Source organism: Columba livia, chromosome 3, assembly GCF_036013475.1.
Source record: "Columba livia isolate bColLiv1 breed racing homer chromosome 3, bColLiv1.pat.W.v2, whole genome shotgun sequence".
Lineage (NCBI taxonomy): Eukaryota > Metazoa > Chordata > Aves > Columbiformes > Columbidae > Columba > Columba livia.
The window spans coordinates 32,011,285-32,036,748 of record NC_088604.1 but is presented as its reverse complement, the minus strand read 5'-3'; the positions used below and the strand labels follow the sequence as shown (position 1 = coordinate 32,036,748).

General features: G+C 37.5%; 1 protein-coding gene across 50 annotated transcripts in view; it reads right to left on the bottom strand.

Annotated features, from left to right (window-relative positions):
* RIMS1 (regulating synaptic membrane exocytosis 1) overlaps positions 1-25,464 on the bottom strand; it is a 314,448-nt gene that overhangs the window by 137,415 nt on the left and 151,569 nt on the right. For 49 of the 50 annotated variants that reach the window (XM_065056299.1, XM_065056301.1, XM_065056281.1 and 46 more), the window contains 3 exons: positions 3,186-3,253; positions 2,327-2,437; positions 100-199 (listed from right to left, as the gene is read on the bottom strand). In XM_065056299.1, the coding sequence (XP_064912371.1) occupies positions 100-199; positions 2,327-2,437; positions 3,186-3,253 (279 nt within the window). Of the gene's footprint in view, positions 1-99; positions 200-2,326; positions 2,438-3,185; positions 3,254-16,058; positions 16,328-25,464 lie in introns of those variants that run through there. The other variant, XM_021293390.2, reaches the window with a different exon arrangement.

The window sequence follows — 25,464 nt, the reverse complement described above, 5'->3', positions numbered from 1 at the left end:
TAGCACATTACATGATCAACATTAATTTACATTAACTGCTGCATTACAAAAAGCCATAATTAAAAGACAATCTATTTTGTATGCAACTGACTGATTTACCTGCTCTGAGATGCCCCACCACATCAGCCAAGCTACCTTTCTTCACTTTGGTAATGAAGGCACCGAGTCGTCCCAATTCTGTCATTTTTCCCCCAACAACCTGGTTAATCATAAATTTGTGAGTTTCCAAGCCAGAAACCAGACATCAGATAAAGCATAAAGACAGGTCATTTTTTGCAATATTTTAAAAATTAAACTAAAAATACGCATAACCAAATCTATTATCAATTTGGGCTCTACAGAGGCATAAGGACAAAGTTGAAGATACAAAAAGGCCAGATCTAGTTGAAAAGAAGTAAAGCTAACATAGAATGAATAAGATTTATATTCCTTTTAATGTGTTTGACTAATCAATCTTATGCAGTTTGCTAAGTATCTTAATCCGTTGCAGAAAGAACATTTATTAACAAATAACAAAGAAAATGTACTTTCGCAAACAGATGTCTCTCATGTTCTTAAGTTTAAATTGCAAGTGCACATCAAACCAAACATACAAAAATCCCAAATTGGTACAACAATTGAAAACCTAGCAAATACACCACTATGAAACATGGGAAAACAGTTGACAAGAACATTGTTAATGCTAAAACCCAGGCCTTCTCATTCAAGCACATGACAGGACAAACCAGCAACTTACGGTTTCTATTACACAGAATTGAAGAGAACTATCTTAGAAAATAACTGTAGGATAAGGAGTTCAGGAAAATCAGAAGAAAAAAAGGTTCCCTCAAGAGAATAGATTTTTATAAAATAGAAAACAAGAAAATGTAGTCTTGCTGATGTGCAATTATTCTCTGTCTTATTCTCATCAGTCAGGTTTTTTTGTCAGCGATATCCAGGGAAGAGTTTTTTAACAAAATTAAACAGTGGTTCATTAGGTTTTATTTCCCCGTGTTGCAACCACAACAACTAGTAGAAGATTTAATATAGATATACATCCAAGAAGATCCAGAAGCATACCTGCCAACAAGCTTGTCACAAGATAATGTGTTAAATTTCTAAGTGGGGGCCTTTGTTCATATCATACAAAAATGAAACTTGAAAAATCAAAGAGAAGTTCTCTAAATCTCTAAATTTCCTACTAGGACCAGCCTTTTTCTCACATATTAAAAAAATTGCTCGCTGCCACTAAAATTCTGCTTTGTGCTACAGACTACTAGACATTTAGTAGAGTGAAGCTGTTCTCACCTTCTGTATTCACACGCAACACTATCTCACTTCAACGTGGATAAATTGTTCTTACTCAGGACATGCCATTCATGCCATTATGAAGTTCACAGGGTTCTTTCTTGATATAATTCCCACCACGACAAGTAGACCCGACTACCCATGTGTCCATCACATGTGATGGATTGACCTATCAGACAACTGTATGCAAGAAGCAGTTCAGTGTCAGTGCCCTTTGAGGTAGACTCAATTCTAAATGGATGGGAATGTTTCACATTTTCATTATTTCTGTTGTTCTCAATGGAGGGAGAAAGACACCTGAATTAAGTTATCTCAGTCTTTTTTGAAGGTCCATATAGTTAAAAATATACATGGAGAGAGAAATTCTTGACCTGGCACACTGTACTCCTAACCAGAAGTAGTGCTCTTTTAAGTATTCCAGGAATTTAGGGACACAAACCTTAAAGTCCACTACAAATCACTGTTTTAGGGATTTAAATAGGACATGTTGCCAATGTCTTAATTTTGGGGCACCAGATTAACTGTAATTACATTAAATACAATCTGTTATGCTTTAAAAGTTGTTTGGGTTTTTTTTTTGTGAATTTTTGTGTAGATGTTTAGTATCAGTCTACAAAATTTCTCTTTCCAAATGGTTGTGTGGATTTTAAACACTGACCTTGTAAACATTTGTATCTGGATGACATTTATGTATGTGGATTATGAGATGAATTACTTGACTGAAATGCAAACAGTAGAGCTAGAAAAGGCAGGGCTCCATTAGTGTAGTGCAATGTGCAGTGCATGTCTTGCAGACATAAATCTGAATAAACACATACTTGTTAATCAAAACGTTTCAGCCCCTATGCCATGGATAAGTGGAAGACTGCATAGAAAGACAACTTACCTGTATAACATTCAAAACTTACTAAAAATAAGGAATATATTTTTGAAAAACGACCACATAACTGGAAAGTCCTCTAATTTAATGGGTTAGACCTCTAGGTCTAAGATCAGTGGAAGTTTCTCTCATTTGCCACATAAACCATGTAACACTTACTTTTAGCCCCAATAATGCACCTGATTCTTTTGGCATGGTTGTTCTCTTGTTAAGAATAACACGCCCAATTAAGCGGTCTCCCTCTTTAGAAGGCTGCCACGTTACTGGATGCTGTTTAAAAAAAACAAGCAGTGGAATTAAAGAAGAGCAACCATTTTCCTTTATTTAGAGGCACATTTATAAACCAATACAGTTTTTGGTTCATTATGTTACAGTAGACACAAACATCCTTCAGAAGTGTTACATATTGTACCTGAGCTTTCTGTTATATCTTTTGGTCTCTGGCTTCACTAAATATTTATGCCCACTGTAAAAAAATCTCAGCACTAAGTGTGCATATAGAATTATAATACAATTCAAAGTTCAATACAATTACACATTTAAAACATACCTTAGGTAATAAAACTAATAATTTACTTTTAAATTCCATTACTCTGAAAAGCACATCCATAAATTCTGTTCTTTAGAATTGCGTACATGTCATACAGCTCTAACATACGGGTTCACTATATAGGAAAAATCCAAATAATCCTTTCCCACTCCAAGTCACTAGAAAAAGTCACTTATCTCTCCCAGAGCCCCATCACACTCACAGCTGCTTTTGCAGTGTAGAGTGAAATCTAGTATCATGTCTATAAAATAATTAAATTGAAGTTAAAATTTGGACAATTTCACTAGTACACATTTAGGTGAAAACTTCTTTATGAAATTTCCATGATTCACTGAACCAAATTTTCATATAATTTGTATAGAATATTTTTTAACAACAACAACAACAACAAAAAAAACTATGTTAAATGGAAATAATCAGCGAACATTTCAATTCATACTTGTGGATCTCTTTTTCCCTATTTCTTACCGAACTAATAGGGGATGTCTCCCTGCTGTGCCACGTGGCAGGATCCAGCCAGTAATAATCCAAGTCACCTGGAAGAACAGGAATAGAAAGAAATGTGTAATCTCTCAAAGAGAGAAATACCTATGAATGATCACTTCTACATGCATGAATTTTATTGTGCAATAGTTTGGTGAAGCAAATATAAAACCTGTATTATGATTCAAATTAACTTATACCAATTTGAAAATAACATAGCCTAATAATATAAAAACAAACCCACATAGCAATGCATTTATTTGGACCTCTGCTTTTTCACGAATTGCACCTCAGAATCGGTTGTGCACTCCAGCTGTTTTTGACTTTGCCCAGTCATCTTCCAAGAACAGACCCCAGTGCATCGCCCTCCTCTTCCCCCTGTCTCCGTAACAAACACACAGGACTACGGCTAATGATGACACGAGAGAGAATACTCCACAAAATAGGCACTTTGCTATAGTTAAGGACAGAACAGTCAACCACACTCAAGAATCTACCAAGTAGTTGATCAATACTGTGACAAAAGGTATTGTACAGACGGAGAGACACAGGAGCTGGTAAAGGGTAATAGACTATGGGGCAAAACAGCCACACAAACAGAGCAAACAGTGCCAACAGCAGATACGAGGTTGCAATCTTCCATTTCACTCGGGACAAAGTTACACAGCATGTACATCAAGAATATACCCATGAATTACAGCAGTCTGGAAGCCATGAGCCCATCGGATCAAGCAGGGGAACCGTGGGGAGGGTTTGGCAGAAAAGGCGGCAGAGTATAAGATCATGGAGAGTATATAAGTAATTATGGAAAGCTAAGGAAACCATAGTTTGAGTTGATATATTACAGCTGCAGAAGGATGAACTGGTAGCAAAAAACTACCAACTTCAGTGGCAGTTGTCTGTGATAGAGACTGATGTGCTCCAAGAGGAAAAGGAGGCAGCAATTGCAAGAGGAAGACTATCAGGCAGTGCAATTCAGAGTGCGATTTTCTTTACAAAGAGGAAGGGTGCAGGTGATATTGGGAAGGACACAGAAGAATGAGGAAGGCCAGAATAGATCCAACAGAAGGAAAAATGTGAGACTGATATAGCAAGAACGAGCTGAAGTATTTCTGTGCTAGTTTGAAAGAGAATACATAACACCTGTGAGCTCTGAACCTTGGAATTATTTCATCCCTTCGGGCATTGCCACAGTGTAGTAATAAAAATGCAATAGTGTAATTAGAAATGAGAATGACAACTGTTTCTAATTGTTTTCTTGCAATAACACTAGTATATGAAAGCTTGATCTGAAATAACCAAGAGGTATTTTTTAATCTTATCTGAGAAAAAGTAGAGGATTCTGCCATTTAGTTTACAATGCCTTTAAACACTTGAACAAACAAAACCCTCACCAAAACAATATCTAAACTATCACTTCAGAGACAGTTTTATACCCTGAGGGATACACAGTCACCTCTCACTGAGGTTTATACCCACACCTGCGCTCCAGGCGTTTTTCACTCTGACTCAGGCAGAGAAGCTTGCTCATTTGAAATATTAGTGGAACAGTTTAATAATACTGCTTTCTGAATTTACAAGTGATTTTTTATTTTCAAGTCTTAAAATTATTATGTCCCAGAGTTAGTTTTGTTACGAAACAACTCTTCACTCGCTCTCCTGAAAGCATTCCTACAAACTCTTTAATAATCATTTAAAAGCCACTAGGTAAAAAACCTACTTTATCATTAAAGCTAAATACTTATTGCCAATGCTTTCTGCACTCTTGATATGTTCCATGTCTTCAGAAAACATATTTTATTTATTATCTAGACTTTAGGCAATATATCTTCACTATCTAATTTTAGAAAGTACGTCTCTGTAACACTACTATTAGATGAGTATTCTTACTAGCACACAGGCATCCAACAGAAGCCTAAACAAAGCATGCTTCTAGCAAGAAAAATAATATATTTAATCGAACAGTTTATTATTTTTTTACTCTTTTTTTTGTGCCGCTCTTTATAACCCATAAAATCTTTAATAGCTTACCATCTACATGATTATACGCACAAGCCTGTTTTTAAACAGGTTACTATTATCACATGCATAACCACACAAGACAGTTTGTGGTTGCATTAGCTACTGCCATTTTGGAGAGCTTAACTTCACATTAAAGATTTTTCAGTTTTATTTTTAGCGTCATTCCTTGCCCCTTTATAGACTTCAAAATTGCAACAAGAACAACAAATTCACAAACCAGACTGCCTCGCCAAGTGCCAGCAGTAAGCTGGGCCCTGTGGCACAGAGCTCTCCAGTTTTCATTAATGGACTCAGCAGTAACACCAAGCAACAGGTCCGTCCTGTGTGAGCTGGCCTGCTGCACAAAACACAACATGCTCTGCCTCTGTGTTTCACAGCTAATTGCTCAGTGATGGAGAAACATTCAGGCAGGAACAAATGTCAGCTCCAGCATGCAGAGGTGTGTGTCCAAGCACTCAGAGACATTTCTGCTCTTGTCCCCATTGCTCCCTCCTCTCCTTTCTTCCTTCCCCAGCTTCAGCTTCTGTGTCTGAACGTCCTCGCTGCTCTTTCTCCTGGTTATTGCAACCCCATGAGCACCTAATTCATGCATCTATAACAGCATCCTCCCCACCAAGTTCCTGCTGCAGCAAGATCCTCTCATCTGTCTTCTGCCTTAGCTCCTACCTGCTAACCTTCCCTCCTCACCAGCTACCTACTGTTTGCTGCCTTTCTTCCCTCTCACTTTTGTTGCCATCTTCCATCTTCAGTCTCCTTCTGCTCCTGGCTTTGGTGTCTTCTCTTTAGGTTGTGTACTTTAATCCCTCCTTTCCCTCATGCCCCACGATAATACGCTACATCCTCACAACCCCATCCTCCCCACACATAAACCTTTTGCTTTCCATCCCTTTCACCCCTCCTATCTGTTCTGCAATTCGGTAAATTCCAAGCCACCAGCTACATCCACCACAGCTGGCCATGGCCACAGCTGTGGTCCTTCTGCCCTCTGCTGCACTGTGCTGCAAATGCGGCCGCATGGAGATGTACTGCGGTGGAGCACAGATGAGACACCGAGAATGCATAAAGATAGCTTGCAAATAAAAATTATTGAATGAAAGTGATAGGTCTACAATTTGGTAAATACTTTTAAAGCTGCAAAAATACATTAATTGGGGAGAAAAAAAATAAGAAAGTCCATGTCCTTGAAAAATGACTGAATTTTTTAATTCCCCTTAAAATTCAGTATGGAATAGACCACTGGCATGCAAAATTTAGATGAATCTCCAACTGAAAAAAGGGTTTTACAATGGAAAGTGTCAGTTAAACCACATTCATAAACACTCATAGAACAGAATAAACAAATTAAAACATAAAGGAACAAAATCCACAAATGAGCTTGAAAAATAAACCAGCAACACTGTCACTAGGGTCTTGACATCTGCAGTTAAGTACTCTGTTACAGCTATATTTTTAAAAATAATTTCTCCTTCCTAATCCTACGTCATTGCCGCTTCTTTACTCAATACCTATTTATGCCGTTCTTGCACTACCACACCCTAGAACTGACCATTTATTTACACAAACTAATTCCACTGAACTAGTGTTATAGAGATTCAGGAATAGATAAGTAACATGCAAAAACTTACAGTCTAAGAGCATAGTTTCAGAATTTCAGATTTTCTCAAAAAAAACTCCACCAAAACTCAAAACAACAAAGACCTACACACAGACTACGCTTTCCACTGGTAAAAGTTACTAAAAATAACTAGTAACATATGACAAATTTAAGACAATATGTAGACAAAAAACCCCAACTTTTCAAATGAATAAGTAATTGATTTACAGGCTTAAACTGCTTTTAAACAATGCTTTAAATATGAAAACATTGAAACATGTAAAAATAATAAGCCTCTGAAAATATACATATACAGTACCATTATTTTTGTACATTACTGATATATTCCTAAAACATACAAAGACATATTTCAACTTAAAGCATAACATTAAAAATGCATTTGCAGTTATAATACATAATGTACTTAAGAGTAATGGAGTGAAACAAGTACATATTTACAAAACCTTTTTCCTGAGGGAATAATTAAAAAGTTGTACCCTGCCAGCAATGAAATATTTTTCCTGTTAACATGCTGGTGCTCGATTACTTTACTCTTGAACACAGGCAGGGCTAATAATAAATCTACTTTTTCAAGACACAAAAGTGGTTTTTTCCTCAATAAGTCTTTTGCAGTCTTCGACCAAATTTCAAGATGGGGAGTACAACTCTAACATATTGCTCTTGTTTTCATATCCATAACATGCTTGCAAAATAAAGTGAAAGCAAAATTCACACCACCACAACAACAACAGAAAAGCTCTAAAATACTTAATCTTCAGCAGCACTGCCCATAACAAAAGCTTATGCTGGGATACTGCAATTTCGAGTGAAATCCTGCAAGGCTGAGAAGTGCTGGAAACTACAGCCTTGTCTCACTTGCAAAGGGAAAACAAGCACAAAATATGAGAAAGTCCATTATCATGTATGACCAGTCATGCTGATTTCCAAAGAATCTTGAATACTGGATATACAATGTCCCAAGATGTTTTCCCAAATCCATCCAGGATGTATTTGGAGACTACTGATATTCAGCAAGGATCACGCTGCTGGTGTTTTGCTCAAACCCAGACACACTAGATTAGCAGCAGTTACTTGAGACAAGAAGCAGACAGTTTAACGATAAAAGTCAGCCAGCCCATGTTAGGCACTTAATCAGGCCTAACATGAAGCTGCTAATAAATAAAGCAGTTCTATCACGTAACTAGGAAACTTAGACAATTATTTTCAGAGACTGTATCTAAAATTGAGGTGCAAACTGGCTTCTTAAATAATCTGACGAGATATCTCTAATTAACATCTGTGACAGCCACTTATTTATTTACTTTTCTTAAGTTTTAGGGTCAAATATAGCCTGTATTAAATAGACAAAAAAGCTAATCGAAGACCTGGAACATCCTCTGTTACATCTCCCACAGTTCCCCTGGAACTGGCTCAGTATCTCAAGGAAATGATAACTGTTTGCCAAGGTAAAGATCATTAGAAGCCACATATCAACCTATAGAAAGTTACAACAAATGTGAAGAAACTCCATGTACCAACTCGACTACCTTCTTCCTTCACAGTCTGGGTTTTCATGAGTTAGAAGACCACTCTATATGCTATTGGTAAATGTCTTTAGCACACTGTTATTGCCATCAAAACATCTGGCTGCTGCTACAGATGAGGCAAGTCACATTGTTAAGCAAGAAAGTACTTCTATGCCCCCCCCCAAAAGCTAATTATTTTATCACGTCAGATAACGTATGTTTAAATCATTATAGTGAAGCTGCTAACTACATAAAGAGAAAGCACACGAGTACCCTGGCTTGACAGACAGCCCTCACATCTATGTGACAAGCAGAGAAATCAAAATCTACCTATTACTTACACAGAAAGCTTCACAAAAATGCTCATTACGTCCTTGCTCTCAAATCAACCCACTTCAGACACCTACAGTTCAGAACTTAAGTCCTTTTATCATTTATGCAGTTCCAGGACAGGCCGGCTCATGAAGTATGTGGGAAGAATGCACCACATGACTGTGAAGTTTAGGTTTTATATTGTACAGAAAATATATAATTGCATTGGATTTTACTTCCCTGCTGGCATATGTGCTATACACTGCATGCTAACGTATTGTAAGACTCCAAAATTCAAATATAGACTAGTGCCCCATACAGGTGACAATTTACACGTATGTGATCCACATATTTGGAATAGAGACCTGGCACTACATGCCTGTGACCCCTGTAGCTCCCATAGCTAGAGCCAGCCTCTCAGATCATTCCCTCAATCCAAGATTTATGTAGGCACATTAATATAATAATGGGATACAAAATTGCTTTTCTTAATTAAATTTCTTAATTAAATTTTCTTAATTAAATTTCCGAGTAACAGAAGATCATTGAAAAAGGGTCTCTGGAGCTTTACTAAGCACTAGAGTTTCAGATCTGTGTAACTGACAACCTGGGCTTACCCAGCACACACTGAAAATAAACATTATTCCTTACTTTGGTGTTTAGAAGATAAGTCATTTCATACTCTTTCGCATGCAAAACAAACACTTCAGGATTTTATTTTGAAACAAAACCCTTAGTTGAAAATCTTTTTCAAGTGGTAGTTACATCGTGAGCACAGCACAGATTGCATTAGTAATTAATATTTGCAAACCAGAAATCCATAAATAATTAGAAAGGAAGCACTAATTTGATTATTAATGTCAGTAATATTAAACTAAATCTAGTGACAAGGAAAATCCATTTCACTTCTCCCTTAGTTACTGTTGCAAAGTTGTTTCATTACACAATTATTTTTGATTTTGCAAAGGAATGATTTGGCAGTGGCTGATTACTAAAAATTATTTCATTATATTTTTTTTTTTGGGTGCAGGCTGAATTTTCTGTGGACAGTTTGAAATTTAACCTCAGTTTCTTACCTATATGTGTATTTCTCAAAGACTTTTTTATTTCATGGATTGTGAATTTTTTAATGAGTATGGTTTACACTTTCTTTTATAATAAAGCATTGCTCTTGTGTTCATTGATGGCTCAAGGTTTCTCAGAAGATATACTTGCAAAAGACCTTCAAACACGAAACTAACTGGGCCCATTTGTATGTTCACAAGATGCACATCCTACCTGAACTATCTTCACCTAGAGATTGGTGGAGCACTGGAACGGGCTCCCCAGGGAGGTGTCACGGCTCCAAGCCTGACAGTGTTCAAGAAGAGACTGGACAATGCCCTCAGACACATGGTGTGAACTGTGGGGTTGTCATATGCACGGACAGGAGTTGGACTCGATGATTCTTGTGGGTCCTTTCCAACTCAGTATATTCTATGATACTAAGTATTGTTAGAAGGCTTTATAAATTACTGAAAGTGAAGATTACTAATCTTGCCAGTGGAAGCTTGAAGCCAAAAATCACAACCTACCCAGTCAAGAAGCAAACTGAGGATTTATGAATGTTTCTAAAACTTTTAATATAGGCACGAGGAATGTAAAAAGGAAGCTGTTCAAAGTTTCCTGAATCTCTAGAGAGTCTGCTCATGAGACTCCCTGAGCCAAGATTATTTCATTCCTTAGAGTGCTGAAGAATTCACCAACCCTTTCCAGCCAGATGCTTATTTTTATCTCAGAGACTGTCTAAAATATTATTCTGAGAACATGTAAATCTTACTGTAAGCATGTGAGTCCAAGAATATATGATTCACAAAGGGATGGTTCTGAGAAGCATGTTCTGTAAGGTCTTCAGAAAGTATGTTTCAAGAGCTACAGAACCTGGAGAGAGTCAGAAATTTATAACAGAATACTAAGCAAGATGCATGATCTCAGATTAATTTGAAAAGTTCCTTAAAAACCTCTACTAAAAATATTTTGTTGAAGACAGTAGGAAAAGTGGTTAGCACTACCAAGAACTTCAAAAAAGCAGGTAAACATTTTAACTGATTTTTGATAGTGCTATCCAAAAATTGAAGAAAAACGTGGTTGTCTCAGGGTTCGCTCTGAGTGCTGATTTGGCTGACTTTGATTACTCTTTTGAGTGGAAGGTAATATTATAGATGGATGGATGGAGATCTCCATTTTGGAATTTAGAGCTTCGTTGAATGAGTTTATTATTGTTATTTAATTCCAACCCATTATTGACATTAACTTGTTTGAACAGTTTAGAGTTCCTGTGTCATATAATTAACACTATTAGTTTTGGCACAATTTCTTGATAATACTTTTGTTCAGCACATGATTAAATTTGCAAAATGTATATAGCAAGTTATCTCAAAAAGTCACAAAGGCTCGTAATTTCAGAGACATGGATATATAGAATAGCTATCCAGTCTGACCAGCTCTTTTCTGCTGTTCTGAAGGAATTCCCAGCACTTCAAGTATGCCATGCTGTTCTCCAGCCTAACACAATTTTTCTTTTCTGCATTTGTTTGTTTTGATTGGCTTTCATGGAGTGGTGGGAGAAGGTGTTTTAAAAAGCCCATGTAGACAAAGTAGCTTTCAGCTGTTGTTTGTGGCTTGTTTTATTTTGTTTTGTTTTTCCTGTGGACATTTAAACCAATTGAGTAGGTGTTAATTACAGAAGAAGGTAAGATTTTCATTTGGTCTCTTTTGGTATTTTTCCCCTGACAATTCTAAAAAAAAAAAAAAATTCAGTTGATTATTTTTTATTTTAGCATTTTTTAAAGACTGATTTATGAAGAAATTATGATTGAAAATCAAAGCTCAAAATAAATTCTTCTCAAACCCCAGGGCGTTTCTACACTGACAGAGATAGGAATTTTAACAAGGACAAGCAGACCAGAAAAAAATGTAAGGCTGTGAAACAGCAGCCCATGCCTTAGATGCCCAGTGAGGTATCAGTGCCCTGGTAGAACCCGCTGCAAATAAGGTGACCAAAATGGGTGATGTCCAGACAGGCTTCTTTGAACATACATTTTCTCTTACTGTGAGGAAAGAAGAAAGGCATTTCTGCTCAGATGTAGAACGTAATACAGGTTTTCATAAACATGCTGACAGAAACAACAGCAACTGGGAGCAAGGTTTCTTGTTATCCACAGGACCACAGGAAAGAGAATGGAGAAAGGCAGTGAGACTTTCTGTTGATTGTCCAACACACACACGGAGTCAACCATGCTGACCTGCACAAGTCACGTGAGAACTAACAAGAAGATTATATTTCATAATCAAAGGTTTTTTTTTCATCTTCATGAAAACTGGGGCATACAAATAATCTCAAATATTGCAGCAAAAAGGAAAATCTGAGGAGGTAAAAAAAAAGCTCTTGATTGTCCTGAGCATTGAGACTGTAAAAGTGAATACAGCAGATGAAATTCTCCGGATCGTGACTAAAGAGAAAAGCACTTCAGCAGTGCCATGATGGGCATGTACTCCAGAGCACTGACTCAGGAAGATGAGCCTGGTGAGTTTGGGTTTTTTTTGTAAGGATTCATCAGAATCCCCCATTATGCTGCATTTGAACATAATGAGAGGTTTCTCTAGTTCAGAGGGGGATACAGAAGGAAGAATCCTTGGACCACACAGTGAGACACTAGGAGAGCAACCAGCAAAGGACATTCAGAGCTTTGCTTCCCACCAGTAGAAAGGAAATAGTTAAGAATGTGAAAGTGAATAAACTTTGTAATCTTTGAAAAGGGAAGGAAGCTGACCAGAAGAAAAACTCAAACAAAATAAAACAAAAAAAAAAAAAGGAATGAAACAAACCAAAACCACCACAACATTAGATAAAACTAGGAAGCAGCCATGACAGCAAAAGGAGTCCAGCAATCTTGGAAGAAATCTGAAGAACTAATATCAACATCCAATGCACAACCAGCCCGATACAGAGGAAGAAGAAATGCAGTCAGACTGACCAGCTGAGTCATAAGTGTTTCATTTTCTAGAAGAAGGTGAACCATCAATGGAAAGTTGCCTATGAATGAGTAATATAGAGTGACAGAGTACCGGGAAGCATACAAGAAAACATCAGAAACGCACAAAATGTAATGCAAACAGCAAATATGCAAAAACAATTGAGATAATTCTGCAAAAATTTAGTCCCTAGTATTTTGTTTCTAGTACCAAGTACTTGCCGTTCTAGAATACTATAGAGAGTCTGCTACCATTTGGCTCTATCGGGAAATGATACGAAGGTAGATAAGTGTTTGGTTGGGTTTTTTGTGGTTTTTTGGTTGGTTGGTTTTGGTTTTTTGTTTTTGTTTGGGGTTTGTTGTTGTTGTTGTTGTTGTTTTAAATAAGTTCTCCTTAAAACAAACTCAAGTAAAACTCACAGCAACAAAAATTAGGTGTTATGCCGAAGCAGGAAGGGGTCAGACTGCCTAGACTGTACATTAAACACTAGGCTAATCCAGTTCACCCTGGAGTACTTACAGACCTGCCTGAAGTGATCTCATTGCCAGGAACAATTATTTCTTGAGAATTAGTGGACTATGGATGAAGTTCTGCAAAACTGGGAAAGGGCAAACACAGCACACATTTTTAAAGGAGAAGGAAGGGGAAGAGAGACTAGAAATTATACATCAGTCAGTTTAGTATCAATTCCTGAAAAAATGCTAAACCAAAACAAACCAACTTCAAGACAGTAAGAAGAGATGAGACCTAAAAATCAAAGCATCAGAAATCAATTAATCCAATTTTATTTCTTACCACTGCAATATGATAGGTAATAAACAGAAGTCAAGTATCTTCTGTTGAACAGTTCTGTTTATGAGCATGCCATGTTAGAGTCACAGCAGAAAAAGTGTCTAACACTAGTATTAGGTGAAAAGCTATTTAGAAAACCATATTCTAAGCAGCTAAAATTGGTAACAAAAAAAACCCAAAATATTCTTTAAGCAGGGTCTACCATGTTTGTCTAGGATACGGTAATAGTCAACAGTCACATTACCATTCTAGACAATAAATACAAACAGGTTTGTAGGTGACCTGACTGCAAGGAGAAAGGAATGGCCAGCGATAGGAAAGCAGGACTGGACTTCAAAGCTATCCTGACAAAATGGAAAAATAAACTGGAAAAATAAGGACCCAGTTCAGAGTGAACATGGAAATGGCTCCACATTCAGACTAGGATAAAAAAAGTGTAGAAACAGGGAGAGTCAACCAGTGAAGAATTGGCTGTGCAGATTATGCGGTAGATACAATCCATCCCAGCGGTGACAGCAGAAGACAGTGTACAAGCCTGGCTGCTGCCTGAAAATTACTACCCTTGCACTTGGGGAGCAAGCAGGGTTGGCCAGAGGCCAAGCTCAGGTGTCTGGCATACTGCTTGCCACCAAATACCAAATACCTCTACAGCTCAAACTGGTGGAGAATTTAAGGTTTTGTTGCTATTGTATTTTTGATTTTCCTTTACTCTGCACCATGGTTTGTCCTTCGGGCACCTTTGCCATCGAACCAACATCGTGACATGGAAGTGACCTTGATGGCAGCTTAGTTCCTCAGGTTGTCTACTTGCAGAAGACAGTTAAATTTTCAGTGAGGATTATTTAGCTTAACTGAAGGGTAGTTATGGGAGAGAGAGGAGTTAAATTTAATGGCCAGAGAGATACAGATGGTCTGGTTTAATAGTCCTTTATAACTCTACAATCTATTTCACAAAAAAGTCAAACGTTCTAAAGAGAGACCAAAACTGCACCAGGGAATGTGGGGTTAGTGTGATTTTAGTTACCCCAATTCCATGCTATTCTGAAGGCTGGAGACGTGCTGCTGTATGCCATTGCCCACAGCACAGCCTTGAATCTCCGCAAAGCAGGGTGACACAGTTCTGTACTTCTCAATCACAGCCCTACTTCGCCATCTTCATCTACTTGTGCCAAGAGGTGCAAGAGGTCTCTGGAAGGCAGTTTATGGCTGTCTACCATAGTGAGCACCCTGAAGGAGAAACAGGGGGTTTACCTTCTTTATGTAGCTATAAAAAACTTATTAAGTGTGAGAGAGAATACAAGGCTTTGATTTTAACCAAAGGTTTTCTTCATTGCTTTTCCTTTAAACTTCATGGAGAGCTAAGGCTGACCATTGTCCCTTCCCCACCCTAGCAGCATCTTATTTTCCTGATATTCCTGCTGCTGTTTCAGTTCCATCTCTGTTCTTATTGCTGCTCGACCCCATTTTCTCCAACACATCTCTCCAGATTTTACCCTCAGTATACTCTTATTCTTCTCTAAATTCTGCTAAAACAAATGAATATCACATATGGATTTCTCAACATATATTAACTAATACAGCTGTAATAATTGACAGAATAAAACCTCTTTCATGACTTAGTCTATCACACAACCTTTGAGATCACTTCATCCAGAGAAAAAAGTACTTTTCAAAACCAGCTTTTACAGACGGTGTTATCAACTACCTAGATATAAGTCTTTATATAAAAATCTTTGTTATTCTCAACACACTGCATAATCCCCAAGAAACTTAGAGTTGTCAATCCTTCCTTTCACAGGGGAAACCTGTGATCCTTTAGGGATTTAGCTGAGGACCTTCTGATTTCCCTCCCCCCTGCAAGGAGAGGGCTGATGTCCTTCCCTGATTCAGAAAGTGCAATGCATCAGTATGATGATGCAGAGATAAGATACAAAATAAACACAACTGTACATTTATAATAACCCATATATTATTATCAGAACCATATATTATGCAGTTCTTGTTCTATGTACATGGATTTGATTATATTTTCCCAACATAATACGTGAAAATAAAACTAACAGAATCATATTCTATTCCGAACTTGTTAAAGCTACTAACAATAGCACAATTCAATGGATCGAGGGTACATCAATTGTCCTCTGCCAAAGAGAAATAATACACAGCAATTATCATTTGTTTCTTGAAGTAAATTCCTAAATTCTTTATCCACGATACCTCCAAAATGCAAGATAATCATAATGCAATCAGAATATTATTATTACTTTTCAGAAACACAACTACATTTTGATGTATGCTTTCAAAATCCAGATTTTTTTAAAAAACTCATGCCATATAGTATCTTTAATATCAACTTATATTTGACATGTGAGCTTTCAAAGTATGAACATAACTGAAACACAGACTTAACAGCAAAATGGTTCCTTATCCCCTGCTTAAGATGAATATTTGCTACAATTAATGCTTTACATTCACAGGACACAACGTCCCCACTCAAACTGTACAGTTAAATAATTCTGTTTGTAAAAGGATATATTTTTAAAATATAAAATATAAAAATAAATCTAAAACCTCAGCACCATATGGTCACTTGTTTACCTGTCCCTGAATGCAACGTTTGGAGAAGAAACTGAAGAAACCCAGCAAACATAGCAAGAGAACGGTTAAAAAAGCACAACTGGCATCTAGTAGGTTGCTGAATTCCAGCCTGCAAGTGTAGCAAAACCGTAATGCAAGCAAAAATCCACTTCAGTGTGAAGGAGATGATATAGAAATGCCTAAGGTTCTTGCGTCCTGATTCTAAGCCAAATTATTCTGCAGCGTCAAACGTTCAACACCGGTGACACCAAACAGGGCTACAAGAGCTCTTGTCATCCAAACAAATCTCTGCAGTGTATGCAAGCATCGATTACTGCATTAGTTCATACACGCCCGCTGCAATGACAAGGAGTTTCAGCCTCAGAAGGAGTTAATGATTTTAGGAATCCAGAATTAACAATCCTCAGGAAACAAGATGGGAAATAAAAGCTCCTTCTTCTCCAGATGGAACAGGGTAGAAGTTTCTTAGTGCTTGAAAGCCAGCAGTAGAGGCAAGCTCAGGTACCAATGTAATCAATATCAGTGCTGCAGTTACTGTTTATACTTAGCAGTGCTGTGCTGCACAAGTTTTAATGAACTGCATAAATGAAGCAAACAGGAAGTAAACAGTGTTGTTTTAAGTTATGTAAAACTACCCAAACTGCAGACTTATTTCTAGCACACTGAAAAGACAATGGCCCTTGAAAATATTTACTATTTTTTACAAATTAAAGGGATGATTTAATACTTTTCTTACATAATAGATGTGCATGAAAATGTAATTTTATATAAGAAAAATATATTCTAAATAAAAAATTGGAAACAATATTTTCTATTCCAAATTACATATTCAAGGTAAAAGAGAAAAGCAGAACCTGCATACCAGCATATTTGGAAAAGCCAGACGATTGGAGAATTACAGCTAATAAAATTTGCTAAAGAATTTAATCTAATTTAATTATATCTAAACTGTATGACAATAAAACTATTTCTCTGGCAGCGAGTCTTCCTCTGTAAAAATTCATGCTTCTCTGCAGCAATTCTAGATACTGCAGGACTCCAGAAATACAAAAATCCTGCCTGCTTAGAAAATGTGAGAAAACAAAGCACAATGAACTAACCTATTTAAATTTCCATTCAAAGAGAAGCTTATATGGGGTAAAATATAAATAATTAGGCTAATAAGAGCTTACAGTTCTGTCATCTTTGACAATATAGAGATCTGTTAGTAATAATGAAAATACAGTTTCAATCAAGTTGTTTCCCTGCAATTCTGGATCACATGCTCAAAGCCAAGGTACTGTACCCTGCTGCCTTTCACACACTATCTCACCTGTCAGTCAACAGCAAAAGCCACAGCTGACATCCCAGGTGACTTCTGACTTTCAGTGTCCCCAGTTGCACAGTATTAGCAGAAAGACAACACAACTTCTTCCACGGGCATGTCCTCATTAGGAGATGATTTTTTACAGGAGGACAACGTCCAGGCTTCACATACTCCAGAAGCCAGTGATCATCTGGACATCTGCTGACCAGGGAAGTACACACAGATTTCTCCTAAAGCTGGAGAACTTTTCATGCAAAAGGCACAAAGGACAGACTGTGCCAAGTGCCTGGTGCTTCTGCAGCGCATCCACTCTCCCAGTGACCCTTCTACACTTCTCCTTGAAGGATCTCCTGTTCTGCCAGGCCTGGCATGAAGTGCTTGGCTTCATTTTCAGAACATACCTCACCTGGATCCTGAATGCGCTCCTCCCTTTGCAGCACATATTCAACAAGGCAGGGGATTTTGCCACAACTCAACATATGACAAATATTTACTCCTTACAACCTCAGAATTTTTAAATGAGACTGCACTGTATGGGGCTTGTTTTCTGACTTTTTAAAAATGTTCCTGCCTTTCACATTGCATGTATGTGTTTGTGAAAAAGCTAATAATCTGTTCTCCCAAATGTATTTAGAAAGGTTGTTGATGCCCCACGGTGTTTTTGAAGCTCCCACTGTCTCCCATTCCCGTGAGCAGCCTCCCTCTGATCCTCCATCCCCACATCAGGCAGCCCTCAGCACCAATTTTACCCACTTCTCTTCATAGCCATGAGATCTGCCCAAGCCCTGCCTAACTAGCCCTGCCTAACAGCTTCAGCTTTAGATGGTAGAGGAGTCTGCAAGTATTTGATGACAAGTGAAGGAAGAGAGGAGCAAAGGAGGAGTGTTCTGAGGTCAGAAGGGGCATTTTGCAGAAAGGACAGTGCCAGAAACTCCAGCGTGTGCTGTACACCCTGAAGCTGGTTTTCATTCCTCCCAACCCAAATCAGAGCCCTTCTAGCTGTCCCAAAGGCTCATCTGACAGCTTGAGGATCAAAGTTGGTTTATTTACTTTTATATCCATTAATAGTAGCAAAGCTACTGGAAACTAACTAGAAATCTGGTTACCATTCCATTGTTCTAGTAAAAATACATAAATCAGTTATAGCATACTTTCAACCTTCACTTTGGATACCATGGCCTATGTAATCTCAGGAGGTTTTTACCCTTGCAAATTATTTTGCTGCCACTGTCCTCTGAGGCTCAATACATTGTACACCTGATACTTAGACTTTGACCATCATATTTTATCTTCTTCATAATCTTTCTCCTAATAATTGTTCTAGATCTTAATCTACGTTCAATACCCTGCATTTATAAAACTTCTAGGATCATTAGAAAATAATGAGCTTGAACAATCTCACACAGATATCCAACCCTACCGGTTGACGAGTTTCCAGAGGTCAAATTCCAAGTACTAAAAGTCCTTTTTTTTTTTTTTTTTTTTTTTAAGAGGAAAGCCAGAGAATAGTCCCAAGCTTAATTCAGTACTACAGAATTAGCAAGTCAAGGAAAAAAAAAAAAAAACAACTAAAACAAACTATGCTTTAAGTTGGAATTTAATGTAGGAAATCAGAGAAACAAAAGAAAGCATCCATGCTACCGTCTCCAGAACTCAAAGCCAAGTGGAGAAGAGTTTCTAATCCCATTGCAGAAGTCTTAGACACAGTATTAGGTATTGTACATGACATTTTGTACTGTAGCCCTGTCTGATCCACTTCAAAAGGGCCTGGCTGTTGTGAGAGATCCACAGTGAGCGGACAAGGCAAATGTCACACCACTTTTCAAGGAGGGCAAGAAAAAGGACCTGGGAAACTACAGACTGGGAATGCCAACCTGAGTCCCTCGGAAGATTACGGAGTGAATCCCTCTGGAAGGCAGTCCTGAGCATAGGAAGGCCAAGATGGTGACTGGGAACCATCAGCATGGCCTTATCAAAGGCAAATCATGCCTGACCAAGATGATTTCCGGATCTGGCAGGCAAAGGGAGAGATGCAAGGCTTTCAACCAAGTCCCCACAATATCCTTGCAGATGAATTGGAGAGATATGGATTGAATGGTGAACTACAAGGTGGGCAGAAAACTGACAGAACCACTTGACTCAAGTGATGGTCAAAGGACTGAAGTTCAACTGGTGGTGAAATGTTAGATATGGAAAAAAGATCAGAACAAAGATTTACAGGGGGGAATCAAGGCTTTGCTCAGCTAGCAGCACTCCGGACCACAAAATGCTCTCCCAGGATCATAGAAAACTTGGACATAGCCTTTAGTTATGGATCAAGAATTAAACTCGGCAGAGAAAACTTACTTGCTTCTGATAGGCTTAAGTGCAGAGTGTGTCTGACACTGGGCTAACTAAAACACTTCTGTTCTCTGTGCACTCACACAATGTACATTCATCTTCTCTTCGTTAAAGTATTGCCCAGTGAAGAGGACTAAATATTTTTCAGATTCTTTGGCAAAATAGTTTGATTGCCATGCTCAGGTACAGGCTTAAATTCCCAAAACTAAATTGCTCAAATCAATTTATGTTACTAACTGTAGGAAGAGACTTCAGCCATCTAATCTGCACCTGCATTTTCCTGCCAAAAGAAAAGCCAAGCAAAAAGTTATTATATGCAAACCTGGGCTACAGCAAAAGTAGGAGATTCAACCTACCGTGACAATGTCATTACAGCTTCTTATTTAAGTCAGCAACACCACCCTACCAAAACGGTTTAAAATAATTCATTTTTTTTCCTTCAAAACCTTTTTTTTTTGTCCCCTCTATTACAAAACAAAAGAGAATGCATGTCCTGAGCTGATCCGTGTGGTTGAAAAGTTGTACAGCTAAGGGTGACAGACATCTACACATCACTAGTTCATTCTGTTGCTCTAGTTCAGAACACCTTTGGCAACTTAATTCACATTTTCCTCCTTTTCCTTACCACCTAAGTCTGAGTAGATGTGGTTTAGTTTCCAGTTCCTCCTACAAGTCAGATTCCCCCCAGATCCTTTAATTCTAAAAATTTCTGATTTAAACCTAGAAATCAGAGCAGCAGTACCATACATACTGACCACTTCAAAAGGTTAATCTCTGTTAAATACAATTTTATTACTTTAAAAATGTTATGTAACATTCAAACAAACAAACAAAAAACCCAGCCAAAACAGAACACAAATCTAAATGCAGGGTTTAACAGTGACCATGTTGTTTGTTTAAGCATTGACAGAAAATTTGTTCCTAATCCTTCTAATAATTTTCTAGGTCAAATTAAGATTAGGTCTACCATAGCACAGATAACAGATATCTGACTACGTGCCTTAAGTTAATATCATTATTTGTCGTTGTCGCTTTTTCTTCAAGGAAAAGGATGTTTATAGTTTAGTATTTTAAAGAAAGCATTTGAAAATAAGTCAAAATGTAAATGATACAGTTCTTTGTTTAAAATAAATAAATCTGCTTACTGGCAAAATAAACATCTTTGTAGGAATAGCCATTCCCTAAGACTTCATTGGCAGTGAGATTTAAAATTGGGTAACAGGAACAGATTAATCAACCTTTTGTGTAAATCATTTCAGAGCAACTTGTCTGTGGAAAAGAGCCCGCAGCAGCACAGCTGGATTTATTCCTAAGCGTTCTGTTCAATTCCCATTCCCAGGGGGCTGTTTTGCCCTCCCACAGGCAGTCTCTGCTTAAAGATGATGATGATTCTACTCCTGGCAAATCCATAACACCCACCCCATAACTGAACCTACCTGGGTATGCTGACAGGTTCAGCGTGTTACATAAAACTTGGCAGAAACAGCAAACACCAGAATTGAGAATCTACATCTATTTTCGAATTTCTATTTGTGAGTTGCTTTTGTAAGGTTCACTTTTATCTGTAAATGCAGGTCATTTTTACACTATATTTTAAGCAAAACCTGAGCTTGTACAGAATAGCAAGTTATCTTGCATCCCATGTGCTTTGATCTAAACTTAGGCCAATTTGCTGTGGTAGAGCTCTGGAGAACCACAGGCAAGAACTGGCATTATAACTCAGAGTGACCCAGGACTTTGGGGAGTTGGAATAAACAGACTGTTCACTATCCCTTGGCTCATGGCACTGATCAGTATTCACTGCCTGAGCAGAGGTTTTTTCTCATCTCACAATTCAGGTTAGAACTGTGTGAATAAACTGCAGGCAGGTTAAAGCGAGGCAGTTGGGGAGCGCAGCTTCGCACAGCATGACCTCCCTGCTCTGCAGAGGTATCTGCCACTCCTGCCCAAAAACACGGGAGCTCGGTGCCAGGATTTGCAATTTCCAGCCGAGACTTTGGAGCAGGGCTGGGACACTCCAAGGACTATATCCAGCTGCTTCAGAACAGCATTTCTTTTCTTGTAACACCTCCTTATAATCTTTAATGCAGAACAGTCTGACTTTCAAACACTTTATAAAGGCAAAGAATGAAACAAAGACCTTCAGCATTTTATATTCACATTTAGCTCTGTTCACTAACTTCTAACGCCACTCTGGAGTCATGCCCTACAAGTACACATCATGCCACTTGAAGTATTTACATGCAACAGATGTACCAGAATGCACACATGCCTTCCAATAGCACATGCACATTCTAATTCATATAAACATCTATGTATATACTCACAAGCATGTATGGGCCTCCAAAAAATCTTGTCTTACTAATGTTATGAAACTAGAGTAAAACAAAGAATATGAAAGCATTCACATACATTATTGTATCTTTCTGCTCCTGAACCTACTTCATTGCAGTGTTCCTGAAGCAGATAACATAGTGTGCTCTCATTATACAGGTGTTTCTTAATTATCAGGCTGGAAGGAAATATGCTTCTGGTAAGCAGGAAGAAAAAATGTGACTACACCTGGAGTATCAGTAAGATTTCTTAAGCACAAGCATACAGAGTCTTCTGTATATGCATCTCTAAGCTTCCCAAAAATCTTCAAAATCTGCCTCATGATCCTCAAAAATGAGTAACTTTTTCTTGCTATGTTTATTTTTTTTCTAAGGATCAGACTTATGTAATGAATAACTGCTTCCATAGAGCTTCACTTGTCAATGTAATGCACATATCCAGAATACATTCCATACACCGTCTCCTACACTGACCCTACAGGACAATGTAAATCTGTCTAAGGAAAAATGCACATGGAGATAAGATCTGAAAAAGGTTTTTAAACTACCAGTTTGAGCAGGAAGGTATGCCTGCATTTCCAGACTCTCTCTTTGCCAAGAGAGAAATTGTCTTGCATAAACAGAATGTGATAAATAAAAATTAGATTTGACTGCTCCATCTAGCGGCTCATTAAGCACAACTTCAATGATTAAGAACATGTAGCCTAACAGGTTAAAAAGAGCCATATTTGGTGCTTGCTTCTTCTCTGAACAACACAGCAAAATAAATTATTAGTACCAAGCTCTTTTAATAGCATAACATAAAAATAATCTCCAAAAAGGAAATAAAATTTCATGAAAGTTTAATGTAGTTAGGTCCATAAAAGCATTTAAATATTTTTACATTTTTAATTATGAGCTTAATTTTTTCTATTTTGTAAATAAACTTTAATATGAATGGCAAAGCTTTAGAAATCATTCATTTGAACTTACAGTTGAAGTTACATTCATATTTGAGTTTATGTTTCCAGTGAAAAGATACCTTACCTTTTCAGTAAAAGAACCAATTTAATAAAAGTCCAACCATGAAAACATATATGCTGACGTATAAGAAGTGAATTTCAAAGCCCAGTTCTGATTCAGAAAGGCACTCCTGCTCTGCGAAGGACAACTCCTAAACAAATCTAGAGCACCACTGGTTATTAGGGGGAAAAAGTAGAGTGTGCTCTTGAGTCTGCCCAACGCTATTTCATGACAATTCTAAAAAATACCAATAACTTAGTTCCTTTAGAAAACTGGTATAACAACATGACCAAGTTGCTTTAAATAGAACAGTTTTCCAACAACAATTTTGAGAATAACTGATTAGAATTAAAGCTCATATTTCAGATGAAAGAATTACCAAATTAAGGCCTAGGTTTCAAAAACTAGAACATCAAGTTCTGGAAATTAATGTATATAAAGAAATAATAAAATGCGTCTGACTTAAAATCAGACAGAAGTGTAATGTACTGAATTTTTCCTTGCTACATGTCTGAAAACGTTTTGTCTTGAATTACACATATGACTGAGCGGTTGCCAAGGAATATAACCATTGTATTTACTACTCCACCACATACAGCTCCCACAACTAACACCAAAGATACATCAAGTTCAGACCCTGTGTGCAATCAAAACCTCTATCTAATGGAAGTTAAACATATCCTCAAGTTCTTTATAGACTTGCCTTTATAATTGCAAAATAATCCATGCTAGCTGTGGCCCAAGTGAATGGTAGAATACACATTAAGTTAAAAACCCTTTTGCATCTAATGCTCCAACACCACTTCATCTTCCCTTCTAGGGCCACACTGGGATTTGGAAAGTTCAGATGAGCTGTGCTGCCCCTGCACATCTCTCAACTTGTTCAATGGACCAAGTTAAAGACTTGGCCCAATTTGCATATAAGGTACAGCAAAGCCACAGGTCGCCAAGTAAGGAATGCTGATATTAACTTTCCTAAAATAGAAAAGGTCAAGTTTAGAGACAGAAAGCAAATGTGAAAAGAAAATCATTCTAAATAAAATGTACTATTAGAATGTACTTCATGGCTAAAGCGAAAGTGTAATAAAATATTTAATACTGAGGGTCTAAAAACTATTGCTGTAGGTATGCATCTACTGCATAGCATCACAGTATTTCTAAGACTTACACTCTCTTACAAAATACCTCTAAGATTGGAAGTGTTTAACAGTTAAAAAGCTCTTCATATACTATTTTTGTGGTCAGTCAAGAGAATATTCTGAGGGACTCACGCCCAAGAGAGATATTTTTAAGAAGCTAAACATGTACAAATGCAGAGATTGCAAATGTTGAAGCACCTCAAAAAGTAACTAACTCAACTCTTTCTTAACATTTAGAGCAGCTGGATGTCTGCAGGGGGAGGTGGTAAACTTATTAACAGTCTGGCAAGCAGCATGTAGGTCCCAGCTGTCTACTACATGCATTAGCCAACAAATAATCACTGTTGCCTTACATTTTGCCTATCCTGCTTGCAGACTTTTTATTCTCACAGTGAACTTACACAGAAAAGGCAAAAACAACTATCAAACTGAAAATAAAACTGTAAAACTCTGCCCTCTCCTTAAGTGTCTTTAAGCTGGGGGGCAAGCCAGAGACCTCTAGCTGGACCAGAAGAGCAACATGATCAGTAATCAGAACCATTATATTAAGCCCTTAAAACTGGTCAGGGGGAAAGGGGGAGAGAAAAAATGAAAACTGAATAGAGCAGCAAGGTCCCATGTATACAGCCGTCAAGCTGTCATATCCTTCAGTGGTAGCTCCATAAGTCAGAAAAAAAAAAACAAAGTTGTGCTGAAAAAAATATAAACTGGCACTGTTCATGTGTATTACAGTAATTAAGTGCATCACTATAAGAAAAAAATTATATCAAAGGTATCAGAGAAATATGAATGCAAAATACTAACCAATAATACTCAGTACCATACAGCATAACCCCTGCATTTGGACCCGATTTGATTTGGGATTATCAGAATCCTTGTAACTAAGAAAAGGAAACAGAATTAACTTTTTCAGAAAATAACAGAATCAGATGCTTGTTTGCTCCTAATTAACTCTATAATAAACTAGAATTAACTCTGAAATTATTTATGTGTAAGTATTGTTCTATAATAAGCCAATAACTAATTTACCTTTTTCTTTCACAGGCTTTCATTTTTCAGCCAAAGGGAGACAGCTTCCTCATACAGGTGGAACAAAGCAAAAGGTTTGGATTTCAGTCCCAAGACCTACACTCATCCTTCAATATGCTTCCCAGAACATCCACAGTTACGCAGCTTTACCAAACACAGTTTGGTTTATCCTTCACAGTTCACCTTTTCCTCTAAGGTCTCAGATCAAAAGAATAACAGTAAATCCTGAGTAGCTGCTCACATAACTTTTATGGTAT